Source organism: Phocoena phocoena, chromosome 13 (assembly GCF_963924675.1).
Source record: "Phocoena phocoena chromosome 13, mPhoPho1.1, whole genome shotgun sequence".
In the NCBI taxonomy this organism is placed as follows: domain Eukaryota; kingdom Metazoa; phylum Chordata; class Mammalia; order Artiodactyla; family Phocoenidae; genus Phocoena; species Phocoena phocoena.
In genome coordinates, this window is record NC_089231.1 from 67,207,833 (window position 1) to 67,227,441 (window position 19,609).

At 54.5% G+C, this 19,609-nt stretch overlaps 1 protein-coding gene across 1 annotated transcript; it reads right to left on the reverse strand.

The window, feature by feature from the left end:
- Positions 1-9,059: 9,059 nt before the first annotated feature.
- SLC35E4 (solute carrier family 35 member E4) lies at positions 9,060-15,231 on the reverse strand. The gene is made up of 2 exons (XM_065890479.1): positions 14,613-15,231; positions 9,060-10,061 (listed from the first exon to the last, which is right to left on the reverse strand). Exons 1-2 carry the CDS (start codon positions 15,229-15,231, stop codon positions 9,628-9,630), a joined length of 1,053 nt encoding a protein of 350 aa, XP_065746551.1. The 3' UTR covers positions 9,060-9,627.
- Between the last annotated feature and the right edge of the window lie 4,378 nt (positions 15,232-19,609).

Here is a 19,609-nt window from a genome sequence, read left to right on the forward strand (position 1 = left end):
AGAGGTTGCACTAGAGATTATAATATACATATAACTTTTCATAATCCACTTAAATTAATATCTTACTACTTCTCACTGCTATTCATATTGGGAAATGTATTCGTTTTCTCTTGCTGCTATGACAAATTACCACAAACTTAGTGGCTTAAAACAGCACCTATTTATTACTTCACAATTTCTATAGGTCAGAAGTCTGGCTGGGCTTGACTGAGTCTTCTGCTTAGGGTCTCACAAGGCCAAAATCAAGGCATTTCCTAAGGCTGAAATCATGTGTGTTTTTTACTGGAGGCTCTGGGGAAGATTCTGCTTCCAAGCTTATTGAGATTGTTGACTGAATTCAGTTCCTTGTAGTTGAAAAAGACCTCACTTCCTTACTATCAGCTGGGGTCTAGTCTGTTCTCCTAGAAGCTGCCCACATTCCTTTTAATGCCTTCCATGTGGCCCCTCCAAAAAAAGTGGGTTGAGTCCCTCTCAAGCTTTGAATACCTCTGACTTTTCCTTCTGCTGCACCTCCGAATCCAGCCAGAGAAAAATCTCTGCTTTTAAGGATTCATGTGATTAGACTAGGCCCACCCAATAATCTAGATAGTCTGGATTTTAAAGTCCATAACGTCAGTTACATCTGCAGACTCTCTTTTATCATGTAAAGTAACGGTCACATGTTCCAGGGAACAGGGCATTTGGCAGAGGTGGACGTTCTGCTCACTACAGATAATTTCTACGGATCTGACTCCAAGTTCGCTGAATTTCCTCTGCCATTCTGCTACTAAGGCCATCCAATATATTTTCAAATTTTCATTAATGTAGTTTCTTAGTTTAAAATTTTTAATTTGGTTATTTTCTATATCTTCTATTTCTCTGTTGAGACTTTCTATCTTTTCATTTCTAAGGTCTTTTTCTGATAAGTCCAACATTTGGGTCATCTCAATGTTTAGACTTTCTTGGTTCTTTGTATGCAGAGTAATTTTGGATTGTATCCTGGGCATTTTGAATATTATATTGTGAGACTCTAGGTCTTGGTTAAATCCTATGGAAAATGTTGAGTCTTTGTTTTAGGAGGCATTTGATCCATTTAGGATCAGTTCTGGTCTGCCTCCTGTGGTCTGTTAAAAACAAGACAACAGGCCCCAAATGGAGTCACTTATGCTAAGCCCCACATCACCAAACTGAGACTTAACTAGTTTCAGCTAACCCAGAAATGGAATATTAAACCAGTCAAACAGGAATCACCTGATCAGCACTAGCTAGGTAATCTGCCTGATAGACCCCTGACATCCCCTAAAGGAAAGTAACCTTGCAATAACCAATGCTATTTTCTGCCTAGAATAACTTCCTTGTTTCTGCTCCCTTTTGCCTATAAAAGTCTTTCACTTTGTACAGCTCCTCAGAGCTCTTTATGTTTGCTAGATTGGATACTTCTCAATTCATGAATCACTGAATAAAGCCAATAAGATTTTTTAAGTTTACGCAGTTGAATTTTTTTTAACAGGGCCATAGTTCAATTATCAGTTTTCGAAACTTTTGCAACATAAGTCAAATCTGCCCTAAGCTTGTGCCACCCAGGTCCCAGTCTGAAATCTGGGTGGTCTGCATAGTAGTTTCATTCTCAAAGTCATTGGAGTAATGTTTAGGGTCAGATCCATACACGTGAGCCTATGGTATCCATTTCTCAAGCTTCCTCCTCTCCACAGTTTCTCCCACACTCCCCAGTTTTCAAGACCACCCTTTCCCTGGTCCTCCAGCTAGAAATCAGGGCTTTTAGTCTCCCTGCTCTCCTGCATACATTCTGTGACCAGTTCTGCTTTAGGACCAGGTGACAGGACGAACAGAGAGAAAAAAGCAAGGGGATTCCTCCCCAGCACACATACCTTTCAAGCCACAGTTCTTTTGGTCAGACAAAAGGATTCCCCTCCGAGTTTTAGGGGCTTTCCCAGCTTCCACTGCTACTGCTACTTCTGCTGCCCAGTTTCAACCTCAGTAAGAGGCTTGCCCGGGGACAGGACTATATGAGAAAAGAACAACAAAAAAAGAGATTTCCCTCACTCTTTCTGTCCTGAAGAGGCCTTCCTTCCTACTCCTTAGACCAGAAAGACAGGGCTGCTCTTGGAATTCTTTCTTTCCATGTCCACTGCACAGTTCCAGGAGTCACGCTGCCTCTGAGACCAGGCCAGCAGATACAGGAGCAAAAAGCAAAACAGGAGACTCGCCACCAGATTGTTTATACTCCAAGTTCTGGTTCCCTTTCCCAGTCCACATGCTACCATTTCTTTTTCAGAGTCCTCAGAGAGCTGCTTCCTGCATTCTGCCCAGAGTTTTTATTTGCATTCAGTGGGAAGGACAGACTATGTTTACTCTATCTTAGTCAGAACTGGCACCCTAAGAAATGTATTTTTAAAACTACATACTCATTTGTGGAAAAAGGAAAATAAATACGGTCCATCTACAATACTATCCTCAAGCAGTAATCAAGTCAACACTTAGGTATTGTGGTATATTTCCTTCTTTCTATGCATTTTTTTTTGTTCATAGTTGAGGAAATATAATTTTGGATCCTCCTTTTTAAATTATTCTTTCAATATTCAGATTTGGATATGGCAGGACCAGCATTTCACATCCCAAGTGGAAGAAGTTGAGGTTGAGACCTCTTGAGAGGGTCCAAGTCCTTTTTTGCAAACAGTCTACTCTGTTCCTCTGGATTCAGAGTAGAGAGGCTGGATCTTAGTTCCCTGACCAGGGATCAAACCTGTGCCCCCCTGCAGTGGAAGCGCAGAGTCCTGACCATTGGAATTCCTGTCATGTTGGAGTTTTAACGCAATCCTGTAAGAGGGGAGAATGAAATGTCCCTCACAGCCCAACAGCCTGGCTTGGAGCAGAGATTCCAAGCCTCTGATTTCATGAACTTTTAACTTTCCTACTTCAAAAGTACAGAATCACTTTCTTTCTTTATGATGAATTAAAGTCAATTAAATTCGGTGTGAGACGTTTCCGTGAAGTCCATAATACCCTGCCAGATAAACGGTGGCCCTGAGGATTTTCCTGAACAACCTCTGCTGAGGTGGTGATCTCATTACAAATCTAGGGACAGGTAGCTCTTGACCCTGAAGCACACAACCCTGCTTACCTACTGGGATGCTAAGTCCAGATGCACTAAGAATCCATCAACCACCTCTGGACTGCGGACTTATGTCACACAGGAAGGAGCTCGGGATGAGAGTCGAGCGGTGAAGACTCTCATCCTGCTTTGTGACTTCAGGCAGACCCTGGAATTTTTCTGGAATTCTGCCTGTAAAATGGGAGTCACCATGCCATCTGGGGTGGCCATAGAACATGTCCCACAGGCCTCCGATTACAGGATGCAATACCGAACAAGGGCCCCACCGTGACACTCTGAAATCCATCGCCATGTTTATGCTGAGACTAGACTTCCCTCAGGCTCCTCCTAGCCAATTCCCCAGTATAGCAGGGATACCAAGGCAGGCCCAGTCCTGGGAGACATGGACTCTTCTGATTGGCTTCCTTGCTGTCAGCTGTGTGGTCAAGAATGTTTCCCGCCAAACTTCCTTCCCTCTCTCCTCCACTTGCATCACAGTCTGATGGGCTCTCCTAGCCTTCCTAGCCCCCTTCCCATTTTCTCTCACAAATGTTTGCCCTCATAAAATCCTTGCACTTTTAATCCCATCTTGGTGCTTGCTTCTCAGAGGACCTGGACTAATACACCATCCTACTCCCCCTCTCACAGGTGCCAAGAGACACTCAAAAGCAGAAAGCTTTAAACACACATAAAAGCCTCTTACCACAGATCTTTCTAGACTTCCCTTGGCGAAAAATCTATAATGCCTTTCCCCTGAAGAAAAAAATGTTTTGCTGACTGAGCTGGGGAAAATCCGGCAGACACCCCCTGTGAACCTGGGCCGGACCCCACACACCCCTATAACCTCACACTCTGGCTCTGTTCTTCACAACAGAGTGGGGAGCAAGGAACAGCAGAATCGCAAGAATTAGGAGATGAAGACCTCGCCCTGCTGCTCCCTCTTTGTGCAAGATCGCTGCTATGGTCCGAACATTGGTGTCTCCCTAAAATTCATATGTTGAGACCTAATGCCCAAGGTGATAGTATTGGGAGGTGGGGCCTTTGGGAGGTAATTAGGTGAAGAGGTCGTGAGAGTGGAGCCTTCAAGAATAGGATTAATGCTCTTATAAATGAAGCCCTTATAAATGAAGCCTGTGACCCAGAAGAGGGCCCTCACCCGACCATGCCTGCACCCTGATCTCAGGCTTCCAGCCTCCAGAACTGTGAGCAATAAATTTCCATTGTTTATAAGCCACCCAGTCTATGGCATTTTGTTATAGCAGCCTAGTGGACTAAGGCCATCTCTTTGGGCTTTAGTTTTCTATGTGTATAAGGGTTGAACAAGATCTGTGGTTTTCACCTGGGAAACTTGGCAGAGGCGTGCGGGGTTCCTGGTTCATCTAGGGCAACTCTGCTTTGGCTTATTTGATATCGGGCTCCAGCATAAGAAGCATGGACAAGGGTTCTTCCACCAAAGAAAGTTTAAACATATAAAGAGAAGTGCCCAGCCCAGGCAACAGGTACTGCTGAGCCAGAATCTACCCACTGGGATGCTGGCAGTGTTTGGAGAGGGAGAGAGGGGGTACATGAGGGTTGTGGCAGTCAGTAGGGGGCAGAAGGAGGCCTAGGTACTGGAAGGCTCCATCAGGCACAGGGAGCAGGGGTGGCCTCATATAGCTGGAGAGGTCATGGGGAGTGGGCTTGGAAACATCAGAGAACCAGAGCTTTACCTACCAGACCCAGGAGCCCAGGCCTTCTCCTTGTCTGCAGTGGGGACCAGAGGAAGCCTCCAGCTGTCACAGAGACAAGCATTTGCCAAGTGCCTGCTGTGGGCCAGGATTGTATAGTACTGTGTCAGGAAGGATTCAGAAGTGTAGCTGAAGAGATCCAGCCTGGAGCAGGAAGCTCCCAGACTCATTCTGCATGGCCCCAGGCTGTGTCCTCACTCACTCACTGAACAAGCTGATGTGGTAGCCAGCCTCAGAGGTGACCTCAATGATCTCAACTGACCTCCATGATCCCCTCCTCCTGGTGCCTGCCCTTATGTAGTCAAGGTGGGAGGGCCCACATTGAATAGGGTTGACTTGTAACCAATAAGACATCAGAAAAATGACAATAATTTTGAATTAATAAATGAAGATATTAGAGAAATGAATGTGACTTTTGAAATTGGATCAAAAAGGACATTGTGGCTTCTTGCTCTCTTGAATCACTCACTCTGGTGGAAACCAACTACCATGCCATAAGTACACTCAAGGAGCCCTGTGGAAGGGCCCACATGGCAAAGGAACTGAGGTCTCCTGCCGACAGCCACGTGAATGACTCATCTTAGAAGTGGACCTGCCAGCCACAGTCAAGCCTTTATATGACTGCAGCCCTGGCTGACATTTGATTGCAACCTCATGAGAGACCCTGAGTCAGAACTATTCCACTCAACCACTCCCAAATGCCTGATCCACAGAAACTGAGATAATTTATATTCATTGCTCTAAGCCATAATGTTTGGGGATAACTTGTTACCCCAAATCAGTACAAGTGATGCTACTCTGCACCACGCCCAAGACACGGGCCCCACTGTCATCTGCTCAATGGGCCACAACAACAGTTCTTCCCTTGTCTCCCTGCCTCCTGTCCCAAGCCCCTTCAATTTCTCCTCCACGTAGGATCCAGACCAAACTGAAGGGCCATTATCAAAAAACATTTGTTGTTCCATCACAGTCCTTGCCTGCTCAAAACCTTCCATGGCTCTCCACTGTATTTTGTGTTATTTCTCAGAAGTATTTACAACTGAGCAGGAACAGTGTGATGGTGGAGTCCCTGGCATCCCTGAGCTGATTTGGGAGCAAGAGTCCTTGTTTACCCTGGCCCCCTGGAATGACAATTCAAGGCCCCCCTGGGGAGGGTGGGCGGGGCCCCCTGGCAGCTGGGGCTGAGACAAGGCAGAAGCTTTGTTCTGAATCCACAATGGCAGGATGCCCAGCACAGACCCAGCTTCCTCCAAGGCGGATGAGGGGGTGGGAGCTGGGGCAAGAGCATGCCCTGGGGCCCTCGATGTGCAAGGGAAGCCTGGGGGTGGGGGCAGCAAGAGAAATCTTGGGAGAGGAACTGGGAGGCGTTTGTAGTGAGCCAGTCTGCTAACATGGCTCGAGGACCTGTTAGGTTTGTGAAATAAAATTCATATCTAATGGCAAGACAGGATAAACCTAAACATATAAAATTCTTCTCTGCCTTTTGGCCTCCTCTCTCCCCACACTGTGCATTGTGTATCTGCATTTATGCATCGACCAAACCTCCCCCATCGGCAGGAATACCTGCTCAACCATAAAGAGCAACGTTCTTCCAGCATCCAGGCAACTCCTTAAAAGATAACACCCCTTCCTGATCTTGTAAGGGGTCACATGACCCACCGCGATGATGCTTAGATCTGGATTATGTAAACTGTCAATAATATGTCATTTGATGTACAGCCCTCTGTCTTAAAAAAACCTTACATAACTGTGCCTGGTCTGCTAACAGGCGGAACGTTTCTCAGAGCTTTCTGAGATGCTCATCCTGGGTTATCATCCTCAAATTGGCTCTAATAAAATTTCCGTTTCTTTCTTAGATCGACTGGTTAATTTTTCATCCACAAGTTTAAGGCACTGTCGCTAAGCACTGGGCATGTATGTTAGCTCCTGCCGCCTCCCAGAACCAGACGGGTGAGGCTCTGCCGCTGCCCCCACTTAACACGCAGAGCCACAGGAGGGGAAGACTCCCACCCAAAGTCATACAGCTCAGACACACCAGGGCTGGGGTTTGAACCTGGGTCCAACCCCTGCTCTTGACTGGTATTCTCTCCTGCCTACTCCATCCACACCAGGCTCTGTGCTGGTGCTGGGAAGACAGCGGTGAGCAGGCAGTTCTGAGAGTGGGATGTGCTCAGGGCCCTGCCTGGAGAGGTGCAGGGAGCTGGCGTGAGCTTTGTGGCTTTCAACCCAGCCTGGCATGGGGCGGGGGAGGGGTGAGGGTAGGGAAGAGACACACACACACACCCCACCCCCCCGCCCCCAAAGGAAGGTGACATCTGTTATCCAGAGATCGCTTCCCAGCAGGGACTGGGCACAAGGAGGGAGGCTGGGGAGGTGAAGTGTCTCGCACAAGGAAACAGAACAAGTAAGCAGCAGAGTCCAGAGAGCCGTCAATGGGAATCACCTGATAAGCTCTTCCCTGTGAGTATCCCTTTGAAGCCGGCAGAGACCAGACAGGTCAGACAGGTGAGAAAGGGGGCCAGGACACAAACCCAGGCTTTCTGACTGCCAGGCCAGTGCTCACTGTGCCCACTGCTGGCAGGGGTGGTAGGGAGGGCTTTAACTCTGACCCTGAGGGAATCACCTCAATGCTGGGTGGCCCCCAGGTCAAGCACAGCTCCAATTCCCCCCACTCTGCCCCCACAACCGCCAGGGGCTGGCTCTGATCTGATGGGAGGCTCACTCTAAAGCCAAGCATTCCCTGGGGCCCAGGAGCCAGGGCCAGGGCGCTGCAGGAGGCTCCTACTATGGCAGGGGCCTCCTTGAATGGGGAAGGGTCCTGAGGACCAAGGAGGCCCTACCCACCTGAAGCCATTTATCCTCTGTCCTGTCTGGCCAAGCCTCAGTGCGGAGCCCGGAGGTATTCAGGCTGCACCAGGACGGGACTGGGCCGGTAGCATCTCTGAGTCACAGGGAGGGTGGGTGGTGAGTGACTCAGCCTAGGACCACTTCCCCTCCGCAAGACGGGCCTGCGCTGAGGCCAGAGCCAGGAAACCCTGCGCCTGTCCTGCCTGGGCCGGGTGCCTCCCAGGCCCTCACTGCCCCCACCCACAGCCTGGGGCTGACCCTCCATGCAGCCCTGTCTACCACTGGCTGGCACAGCAGTCCTCCACGAATTCTGGCTACGTGAAGGAATGCATGATTCCTCCCTGAGTCCCAGGCCCCCGAGACCCCAACCCCGGCCTGGTCTAGCTCCCATCCTCCCATTTTCCAGATGAGCCTAGAGCCTCAGAGAGAGTGGATGACTAGCCCAAGATAGGGACCAAGCCCACTGGCCCCATCGTTCTCTCTCCTCCCCGGGCCCCGCCTACCAGGCTCCTCACTGGAATCCTCTCCATGGGGATCATCAGCCCATTTTGTAGATATGGAAACTGAGGCTCAGGGAGGGGAGATACATACCCCAGGTACACAGTGAGGCAGGCAGAGCAGGATTAGGCCCCAGGTCTCTCTAACCCAGGCAGGGACCTTATGGTTTTTAACAGGCAGCCCCCAGCAGGGGCAGGTAGGTGACGGGAGTTAAGTGCTTACAGCCAAGGGAAGGATGTGAGACGTGATGCAGCTGAGTTGGGCCAGCCCTCCAGATGCCCCCGCCCCCCAGTGCTCCTCCTTCCATGGAGCCACTCGATTCCTTGCCCTCTGCGCCCACAGCCCTGGGCACGGCCCCTCGTCCAGGCCCTTCCTTCCTCAGGCTTCTTTTTTGGTTTTTCTTTTAGAGGAGGGTTGCATGTTTGGGTTTTCACCCCCAGGCAAGGGTTTCGCCATGAGAAAGGGAGAAGCAGATGTAGGAAGTGGACAGCAGACAGGGGACCAGCACGTGCAGAGGCTCCGGTGGGGAGGCTTGGGGTCGGGGGTTGAGGCGGGTGGACCTGAAGGAAGCGGGTGCAGATGGAAGGTGGAGCCCAAGGAGGGGAGAGGGGAGAGGGGAGAGGAGCCTGGTGAAGCTGTGGGGCCAGGCCCTGAGGGCCCTATGGTCTGGGGTAGGAAGCTCTGACCTTGTCCCAAGAGCAGTGTGGAGCCACACAAAGAGTGTGTTTTAGGAGATGCCCCCGGGGCTGCGGGAAGATGGCGTGCAGGGTCCGGAGCAGAGGGCTGGGGTGGGGGCCTGGCCAGGCCCCGGTTGGTAAGGGAGGGGGTCCTCGTTTCCTTGTGGGCAGCTGGCAGCTATCGGCCCTTGGCTGCCACCCCGAGGAATGACACAGGTGTACAAGCAAAAATAGTTTATTTGAGGACGGAAGACCCAAAATTGGGGGGCCCAGGGCTGAGGCCACAGCAGCTGCCTGGAGTTGGCACAGACGACCCCAACTCCCTAGGGAAGCCCAGCAGCAAAGAAGCCCTTCCCTGGGCCTCCTAGCTGCCTCCCAATTTCTTGGAGGAAGGATTGTGCGACCCCCAAGAATCATCATCATCATCGTCACCATCATCATCATCTTCATCATTAGAACACGGTGAGGTTTTCAAAGTTTGGCCAGCAGTTTTCGGCGTAGTAGTTGATACTAATCGTAATAATTACTCTGACAAGCACAGGGACTGTGCCGGGCTTGGACCCACCATCCAGTGGTGAGTGGGGTCTGTGATGAGGAGAGGCAGGCAGGGACAGGAGGTGGGTCTCTCTGGGAGTCCCCATTCCAGCCTCCAAGGTGGCCCTGCAGGAAGACCCATCTCCCCCGAGAGCCCCAGAGGCTGCCCACTCTCCCCGTTTTCCCGTGGCCATGGGCCAAGGCTGGATTCAGGCTGAGGCAGTCCCGCGTGGTCCCTGTGCTCCCTCAGGTCTCAGAGACCCTTGCCAGGCTGGTCTCTCCGCCAGAAGCCCCGGCGGGCAGCCCAAGAAGCCACGAGCTCGCAGTTGTGGTAAAGGAACATTCCTGAAAGGGTGAGCGCAATGCCCACATAGCTGAGGGTGCTGAGGCGGCTGCCAAACAGGAGCCGGGAAAGGATGAGGTTGCCCACGACAGTGAGGTTGCCCAGGACGTGGACAGTGAGGGCCGAGGTGAGGGCCAGCAGGGAGAAGCTGGCCAGGTTGTAGAGCACAGACAGGAGGCAGCTGAGCAGGATACAGGCCCAGAGGCGGGAGTCGGTGGGGGCGGGCGGCGGTGCCACGCCAGCCTCCAGCACCAGGGCCGCGCCTGCCAGCAGGCAGAAGCTGGGTAGCGAGGTGGCATACAGCAGGGTCACCGCATCCAGCCTCTCCTCCTGCAGCAGGGCACCTGCAACCAGGACAGCAGCCATCAGCACCCGGCGCGAGACAACCCCCACGAGGCCAACCCGGCACAACCTCCTCCTCGGCCCATCCTCCAGGAAGCCTGCCTGCCCCAACCCCTCAGGCGGAATTAGTGTCTCCCGCTTTGTAACAAGAAGGTCAAGAATCCAGAGTCAGACTGCCTGAGTGGTGACCCGGTCCGCTCCTGACTACCTGTGACCAGGCACTTAACCTCTATAGGCCTAGGTTTCCTCACCTGCAAAATCGGAGGATAATAAAACCTTAAACATGCAGGGTTGTTGTAAAGATTAAAATAGATAATGTACACAAAGCCCTTAGAAGGTAAGTGCTCAGTAAATGTAAACAGATAAAACAAATAAGCGTTATCACCTACTCCTCCCACAGGCTGAAACAATAATCTGCTTGTGATGTCCCCCTGATCAATAAACGTGAAAAAAAAATTCTTCAGGGGCTCCCCAGGCCCTGGAGAAAAACATCCTGGGCTCTTAACCAACTTTGAAGGCCCTGAACCAAGCGGCCCCGACCCAGCTTTCTTGGCTTCAGCCCTTCTCGCACCCTCAGCCCCACAGTGCAGCTCCCATGCCAGAGCAGGTACAGGCCACCAACAGGCCAGTTCTGCCACTTACTAGCTATGTGGCCTTTAGCTTAAAAAAGATAGAGAGTCTGAAATACTAAAAACCATTTGAATCAAATGTTCGATCACTTATGACCATTGGGATGACAGGGAACAACAAGGTCATTGTTTGCTCCCGGCTGTCACTCACTGTTTATCACTGATAATCAGCATCTTTTGCTACCAACGCTGGGGCTTGTCAAGATGAATCCAGGACACAGAAGAAACCTTAGTCTTTGCAAGGAAAGAGAGGATCCTACCACCTTGCGCATGTGTGCCTGTGTGTGTGTATTCATATTACCACCCAGCTGGTTCACAAAACCAGTGGTGCCCATCATAAAATCACACCCGGCTCAGATGAAATGATAGTACTTGCATGAAGGCAACGAGACAGTTTTCGTGGCGAGAGATGAGTCATGGCTCCCCATCCCCTCCCAGGGCTCTCTGAGCCTCTATGCATTTTCTGACACACACTTTCCAAAGAACCACAGAGGTGCTTACTCATAGGCTATGCTTAGAATAGGAAATCTTATTTCTCTCTCCATTTCATTCTGATGTTTTGGCTTTGTTCTCTAGGCAACAGTCCTTCTGTCAAGCATTTCTAGAAATGAACAGATAACTGGAATGCCTCCTGTTCGTCCGCTCCAAATTTAGCACCATTACGAGCTGCCTGTGGCCTGCCTGTTAAAGGTGCGATCACTGGAAGGTGTTTAGGATTTCAGGTGAACTTCACCTTTGGCAAATTTCACCCTCTGAGAGGCAGCCAGGCAGGAAGGTCCTAACTTCCTCCCCCTGCCACTTGCTCCTGTTCTGCATCCCACCCAGCCCTCTGCCTCCCTCTGCTGCAGTCCAGGGAAAGAGCAGGGATCCTCTGCCAGAGGCCACCCACCCGGGGCCCCAAAATGCCAGCCTGTCATACTGCCTCCTCAGCGACCCCTCCTCTGCCAGCTCCCACCAAACCCTGCATTTCAACCTCTCCTGGGACTTCCCTGGCGGTCCAGCAGTTAAGCCTCTGTGCTCCCAATGCAGGGGGTGTGGGGTTGGGGAACTAAGATCCCACATGCCACACGTGTGGCCAAAAACAAACAAAAAACAAACAACTTCTCTTCCTCCAAAGACACTTTTGTTTCAGCATCTGAACACGCCAAGCTTCAGTCACCTGTGGACAAATGTTCTCTAGACCCCATTCCGCTGGCTTCTGGCTTATCCTGTCTGCTCCGTCACGAGCTGTGTGATATGACACAAGCCGCCCTCTCTCTATGCCTGTCCTCTTGTGGGAGCATGGGCAAGGTGACAACATGCCCCTCACGGGGGCCTGTGAGGTGCTGAGTGTAGGGCCTGGAGCCCAGCAGCAACTGCTGGCCATGGCAGCTGTCACCATCCCCCACATGCTGCCCCGGCTGGCTGACACCCGTGCCCTGGCAAGCCCTGCTTCCCCCTCCCAGAACGCCCTTTCCTACTCTGGCTGTATGAAGAGCTGGGCATGGTGTGGGCACACAGTGAGGGCTCAGCAAGTGTTCACCACTATATATTACATTATTGTCACCAGCACTGCCTGCCTCCTCCCCCAGGCAGCCTTCTCTGGTTTCCCCTAGAAGTAGCCACCCAACCACAGCTATGCCCACCTTGGCTCTAGCACTTCTCCCCTGCCTTGTGATCTCTACTTCTCCTCACCAGCCTGAGAGCTCAGTGGGCAGGGTCAGGCTGTTCCCTCATGCAGGTGGATGTAGCTGAGGACAAGTCTCAGCACACTGGCACCCCACTTCCCAGCCTTTCTGTGAGTGGGAATGTGGCATCACTCCTCTCCCCGTGTAGCCCCCCAGGTCCACAACTGGCCCAGGAAGGAGAGAAACTGCTGGACCTGCCTGTGGCTGCTGGGCACTCCTCTTTTTGGACCTTCATCCCCTGCTCCCATGGAGTCTGCCCTCAGGGAAGGAGCTGGTGTCAGCCATTCACACTCTAGTCTAAATTTGGCCCTGATGACTTTCCTGGAAAGTCTGGCAGTAGAAACCTCCTCTTGTCCAAAACCCATCTCACCCCTTATCTCTAGTCTGTTCCTCCCTACCTCTGCTGGGCTCCCATCTCTGTTGGTGGGGCCTCCAGCCTCCTAAGCTCCCTCCTTAGCACCCTGAGCCAAGGAGTTTAACCAGCCTGCCAATTCTGCCATCAGACCATTAATAAACCCACCATTTAAGGGGTACCTTACCTGGGCCAGGCCCCAGGCTATGTGCTGGGGACATGGAGCTGCCTCAAAACCAGGCCATGCCCTCTCAGAGCTCCTGTCTGGTGGGAGACAGACAGGTAAACAAGAGGCTGTAATACAAGGCATGTGGAGTCCTGATGGAGGAAGCAGAGGATGCTGTGGGCACCTGGAGCAAGCAACCAACCTGCCTCAGGGACAGGCAGGAGACAAGGAGAGAGCTGGCAGAGCCAAGGAGCAGCCTGATGCCAGGCACCTGCCACCCCATGTCCATGTGCCCGAGGCCTGGCCGGCCATAGCCTGTCCTGCAGGCTGGGGCTCCTCCTGTGTGAGAAGCACTGGGCCTTAGCAGGCGTGATGTGAACCTTGAGGCTGGGGCCTTCCCAGCCTTCTGGCCCTGCCCAGGGCAGGGTACAAGGTCAAGTTTCCCACTGACTCATGCCCAGAGCTCAGGTCCCAGCTCTCATGTAACCTGAAGGCAAAAATAGAACTGGGCTCTGGCCCCACCTCAGGGCCCTGGAGGATGGGTACAGGGACTCTGGGTCCTGGCTCTGATGACTGTAAGGCAGGGCTGAGCTCTGACTTCAACCTTCTCTGGCTGCAGGCTGCCCTAACCCCAGCCCAGGGCCCTTGGAGCAGCCCCTTCTCTCTCCCAGGCCTGGGTCACAGGATCTCAGAGCTGAAAGGGAGGGAGACCAAGAAAGCCCTGGGACTATCAACTCTGGCCTCCTCCACCAAACAGATGGGAAGACTGAGGCCCAGACAAGATCCAGATCTCCCCTTCTGCCCAAGGTTGCCCAGGAAGCACGAGCCCAGGTGTGGCTGGGACCCAGGCCTCCCCAACCTGAGTGGGCACCCTTGGGTTGAGGCAGAGAGATGGTGGAGGCTGTGACTCAAAGGACCCTCAGTAGGACAGGCAGGAAGGTGGTCTCCACCCTCAGGCAGAGTGATTTAGCAGGGTCTAGGCCTGGAGCCTCCACCTTACCCTCTGTCCAGAGCCCCCAACCCCCTTTCATCAGAGCTGAGGTCCAGAGTCACATGGACTAGGATTCCAGTCCTTAGGAGCTGTGTGACTGTGGGCAAATCATGAACCTCTCTGGGTCTCAGTTCCAGTATCTTGTAAAATGGGGATGAAGGTGGTGGTTGCCATGAAGACTCAAGGTCAACACCTAGCATGGGACCAGTTACACTGCAGCTCCCAGTAAACACCAGCCCTTCCCAGACTTAGCAAAAGCCCTCAACTTCCAAATCCCAGCTCATGGCCTTGCCCTCTTTCTCTTTCCCTAGTCTCCACTATCAGGCCTCCCTCGGGTCCACAGCCTTATGCCACATCACTCGGACGGCATGAAGTCTGCCTGCCTGGGTTCAAATCTTGCCTCTGCTGCTCACATGGCCCAGGGCAAGCCCCTCTACCTGTCAAATGGGGACAATACAGTGACTTCCTCAATCAGGTATGGAGATCCAGGCTTGACAAAACATGGACCACAGATTTATGGCAGCCAGCTGGATGAAACGCTGGTTGGGACTCTAGAGCCTAAGTCTGGGGCCTGGAACTCACTGAGCGGTTGGCCCTTTCTGAGCCTCAGTTCCTGACTCTTCCCAAGCCATGCGCCTCAGTTTCTTTATCTGTAAAACTGGATAATGGCCATAGCCCCTCACAGGGCCACCCAGGCCACACTCCCACCCCAATCCCCAACTCCTCGACCAGTGTCCTGGGTACTCACTCTGCTGAATGGACTTGAGCCCACGGAGGCAGGTGGCCGCCAGCAGGAAACCACAGCCAGCTGGGGGTGTCCGGAGCTCTCCGGCCAGGCTGCAGGCGGCCCCCAGGCAGAGCGGGCCCATGGCGGCGAACTGCAGTGGGTGGTGGCGGCGGCCGAGCAGCAGCGCGGACAGGGCCAGCGTGATCAGTGGCGTGGTGGTGGTGGCCAGCTGCGCCAGGTCCAGGGGCACAGCGCTCAGGCCCACGTTGCCACAGGCCATCGAGGCGCCCAAAGTGAGGCTGAGCAGCAGCACTTGGCGGCGGGTGCGGCCGGGCATGGGGCGCCGTGCCCCCGGGTGGCATGCCAGCGCAGCTGCCAGCATGTGCAGTGCCGAGAGCAGCAGGGGCCGCCCGAAGCCGTGCACCGTGAAAATCCACTTGTTGAGGCTCGACATGCTGGCTCCCGCCAGTAGCCACACCAGCGCTGCCACGGCCACCCAGGCCCGGCCAGGCCGCCGCAGCGCCTGCGGGGTGTCAGGGTGCTCGGTGGGGATCCCGGCCCACCGAGCACCGCCAGCCACCGCCACTGCCTCAGCTGAGGTCATCCTGCCGTCATGGCGCTCCCGCGGGCAGCGGCACATCCGTACCAGTGGGGCCGGGTCAGGAGGCCGGCTCCCCAGCGACCAGCTCTGGGCCACCAGAGAGCCCCACTGTAGATCCCGCTCGGTCTCAGGTGAGGACACTGCTTCTTGTGCCCGGCCTGCGGCAGCCGAGGTCCAAAAGCTATGCTGTGTCCCCGGCTCAGGCAGGGCAGAGCCTAGGTCGCTTCTGCTGGGATGCCAGGCTCCCTGGTGTTCAAGCCTGGCCTAGTAAGCGCCGGACACCTCTGCCCCGTGACAGGCGAAGTCTCCACTCTTCTCCCCTCCTAGTGCCCACGCTATGCTTACATGGAATCCTCCATCCCTCTTCTCTTCAGTCCAAACCCCAGGTCCTCCAGCGTGCTCAGGCCAGGCCTGCAAGGGCGATCCGGGCTCCCGCGCCCGGTGGTGCCGGTGGTCCCGGTGGTCGGGCTCGCTACCGCCGACAGTGCCCAGACCCTGCGGCGGGCTGACGCGCCGGCCTGCGCTGCGGCCGGTGTCAGGCGGCGAGCTCGACTCAGCTCGGCTCCGGCAGGGCCTCCGCGCCAGCTCCAGCTCCCGGCGGGTCAGGCTGCTGTGGGGTCTCTCGCCAGGTTCGGGCGGAGAGCGAGGCTCCGAGCTCTAGGCCCCGCCTCAGCGGCCGCCCCTCGAGCCTCACCCGGAAAATTGGGCTGAGCCCCAGGCGCCACCTCCGTCCAGGCTCCGCCCCCGAAGCCGAGAGGGATGTCTCGCCCCTCCCCCACGCCGCCCGCTCGCAGCTCCTCCTCCATCAGCCTAGCTTTACCTCCGTCAGCAGACCTCCTCCTAGCTGGAGTGGTCAGCCTGTCTGTCCCCCCTCCCCACACCGGTGGGGGATCAGGCCCCTCCCCACGCAGCGCCAAGGCAGGCCCCCCATAGACATGAACACAGGGCGGGAGACCCTGGGGTATCTTTCTGAGGGAGCCTAATAAAAAGCCCTAGCCTCTCAGGAGATTTCATTTTCAAGGACACCCTCCCCCCAGGAGACCTCATCCTAGGACCAGTCTCGGAACTACCCAATCTCTGGCCACAGTTATCCCATGGGGCCTCTGCATCCGGAAGAGTTGGACCACGGGGCCCCTTAATACCCCTCCCTCGCCCCTCCCTAACCCGAACACCTCCTCCCTCTCCCAGCTCAGGGCGGGCCCCCTCTAGGCAGGCAGAGGGAAGCTGAATCACCAAGGCCACCCACAGCTGCGGAAGCAGGGTCCTGCCGGCCAGCATCTATCCCTGGCCAGCAGCCCCTGTCCCATCCCCTGGGCACTCAGAGCTGACTCACAGCTGAAATTCCTGGGGTCCACCCTCTGCCCCCATCCCTGACAGGACAAAGAGCCCTAGGTGGGCTGGGAGCCAGAGCAGCTGCCACTAAGCCTTTGCCCCTGCATCGGTGTTGGGTAAACAGCACACCCCAGAGCAGGACAGGCTGATAGGGATTCCAGGCTGGGCCCTGGCCTCTCTGAGCTCAGGAGTCCAAGTGTGCAAGAATCACTGCCCACTGTGAGCCTCTTTCCTGACGTCCAGCTTCCTTCTCTGTGGAAGCTCCTTCCCACTGGGACACGGTTCACCCCTAGCCTGTCGTCTGACCAGCAAGTCCTTGATGGAGGAACCAGCAACCTGTCTGGAGGAACAAGACCGCAAAGGGAGACCGCTCATCTCGGTCCACGGCGCCCTCTGGTGGTCAGAACACAGAATGGCTGCAAGTGTCCCCTAATCCCCATCACAATCCTTGGACTGGGATTAAAATTCCCCAGCCTCACTACTGTTTCAGACCTGCTGAATTCAGATACCCTCTGGTGAGCCCAGGGATGTGAATTTTTTTCATTTGCCTCTGGTGATTCTGACACCCGCACAAGCCTGCAAATCACTGCTGAATAGTCCAAACTGTAGGGCAGGAGATTTCCAGGTGAAAGACCAAAATATGCAGGTATTTAGATGGCGTTTTTCCAGGAGTGGTTGTGGGAGGGAAACTGAGCCAGCCAAGGGGGAAGCCCCCTAGCACCACATTTCCTGAAGAGGAGGAATCAGGGCCCCTAAGGGTTAGATTCTTTTTGAGATTTTGTCAGTTTTCCAGTTAAGCTTCCTTTAATTAAAAAAACAGCAATGAATTAAAAAATAGTAAATAAACACCCCCCAATCTTCTAAGAGCTGAGCTACTGCGGAGTGGTAGGCAGTGTCTACACCTCCTCCAAGACTGCCAAAAAGCACTCCCACCTGCCCGGCCTGGTGAGGGGTGAGCTATGAGGAACGAGGATTAACCAAGATGAGGCCTGTGTTGGCCTTGGTGGGAGGGAGAGAGCTGTACACCCTTGTGAAGGAGGGGGGGCGAGGGGGAGGCTGAGGGCAGAGCCCAAAGCAGGGATCGTGCAGCTTGAGTGGTGGTGGGGGATTCAGACCACATTTACCTGGCTCCCGAGCCCCAGTTTTTAACCTGCCTTGACCTGCAGGCAGCAAGACTCTCCATAGGATGTTCCCTTGTGGGAGAATGGTGGGGGTGGGCACCCAGCTTCACAGAGGGCAGGGCAGCAGGGGCTCCTTCACACCCGTTGGGGTCCACCTGAATGCCCAGAGCAGCCCCTAGCAGCCTGCCCCTGCCCACAGGCTCTCATATCCCTCCGGTCTGAGTGCGGCCCTTCACCTGCCACCCCCCACCGCTGCTGCGGGAAGCAGGTGATTCGGGGCGGGACCCTGAGAGGCACCAGGAGGGAAGAAGAACCCATTTCCAGCAACTGAGCTGCAGAGGCTTGGGATGGGTCTCTTCTCTTGTCGCTGCATGTCTCTAGACTAGTCACTTCACTGCGGGGCCTCAGTCTCCCCACCTGTGATCTACGATGAGCTCACAGGCATGAATGTAAACCAAGGCGCCACCCCACAGTTGTGAGTTAGGAACAGGCTGCATGAGGGGACGGGGCTTGTCTGGAGTCACACAGCTCTAAATGCAGGCCAGACGCAAACCTGGGCCCCCATTCCAGAGCGGCCACTGCTTGTCAAACTCTTACTGTGCACATGACTGTCCTCCCACCCATGCCCCTTCTCAGGGTCCCTGCTGATGGAGCCAGACTAGACACATGACCCAGGGCCCAGAAGCGGGCTGTGCCGGTCAGACCCCTCTCCAGGCTTTGGGACACAGGCTAAGAAGATAAGAGGGCCTGGGGAATTAAACTGGAAGTCAGCAGAGTCACTGCTGGGGCCACGTTCAGAGGAAGCTGACGGAGGGGGAGGACATGGAGAGGAGAGAGCCTGAGGGTAGTGGAGGGATGGAGCCCTGAGCCCCAACTTCCATTTCCCTACTGCCCTTGGCTGCCCTTAAATTGGTGCACTGAGTCTTTTCAGCAAATATCCTTTTTTATTTTTATTTTTTTTGCCACCCCGAGCAGCATGTGGGATCTTAGTTCCCTGACCAGGGATCAAACCCATGCCCCCTGCAGTGGAAGCATGGAGTCCTAACCACTGTACCGCCAGGGAAGTCCATCAGCAAATATCCTTTGATTTGAGCAGGATTCAGTAGCTCCCTGTTGCTCAGAGCCAAACACACCCCGACTAAGACAGTTCCTTCAGAGGGAGGCTCACATCCAGACCATGGATGCTGAAAGCCCAGTGCAGGGGTGCTCCCTTCAGTTAAGTCCACCCTCCCCCTAGCCTGGCCTGGGACCTGCCACAGCTGGCCTCCCCTATATGGGAGGGCCCTGGCTTCCTCGGGAGGTGGGGAGGCAGCAAGGCGGTGCAGGGGAAAGGGCTGGGGTCAATGGGTAGGGACCTTGGCTCTGACACCCACAGGCTGTGTGACCTGAGGGAAGCTGCAGGTCTCTCTGAGCCTCCACCCTTCTGTGAGGAGAGGGTCCCAGGGCAGGCCCTGAATCCTCTCTAAAGTGCCCTTGGCCGAGATTAAGAAAGGACAGGCGAACAAGCACTCTGGGAATCTGAGCAGACATTTCACCTTCAAAACGGAGGCGGCGGGCTTCCCTGGTGGCGCAGTGGTTGAGAGTCTGCCTGCCGATGCAGGGGACACGGGTTTGCGCCCCGGTCCGGGAAGATCCCACATGCCGCGGGGCGGCTGGGCCCATGAGCCATAGCCGCTGAGCCTGCGCGTCCGGAGCCTGTGCTCTGCAACGGGAGAGGCCACAACAGTGAGAGGCCCGCGTACCGCAAAAAAAAAAAAAACAGAGGTGGCTTTTTCATTTGGCTTTTAGGTACTTGGATGTCTCTAAAGCACTTTTTTTTTTTTTTTGCGTTACGCGGGCCTCTCACTGTTGTGGCCTCTCCCGTTGCAGAGCACAGGCTCCGGACGCGCAGGCTCAGCGGCTATGGCTCATGGGCCCAGCCGCCCCGCGGCATGTGGGATCTTCCCGGACCGGGGCGCAAACCC

What these genes read in the sequence shown, in the direction of transcription:
- SLC35E4 (XM_065890479.1), bottom strand. Translation starts at nt 15,231, where the DNA reads ATGTGCCGCTGCCCGCGGGAGCGCCATGACGGCAGGATGACCTCAGCT. An exon ending in GCTCAAGTCCATTCAGCAGA is followed by an intron (nt 10,062 to 14,612) that starts GTGAGTACCCAG and finishes TCCTGGTTGCAG; the next exon opens with GTGCCCTGCTGCAGGAGGAG.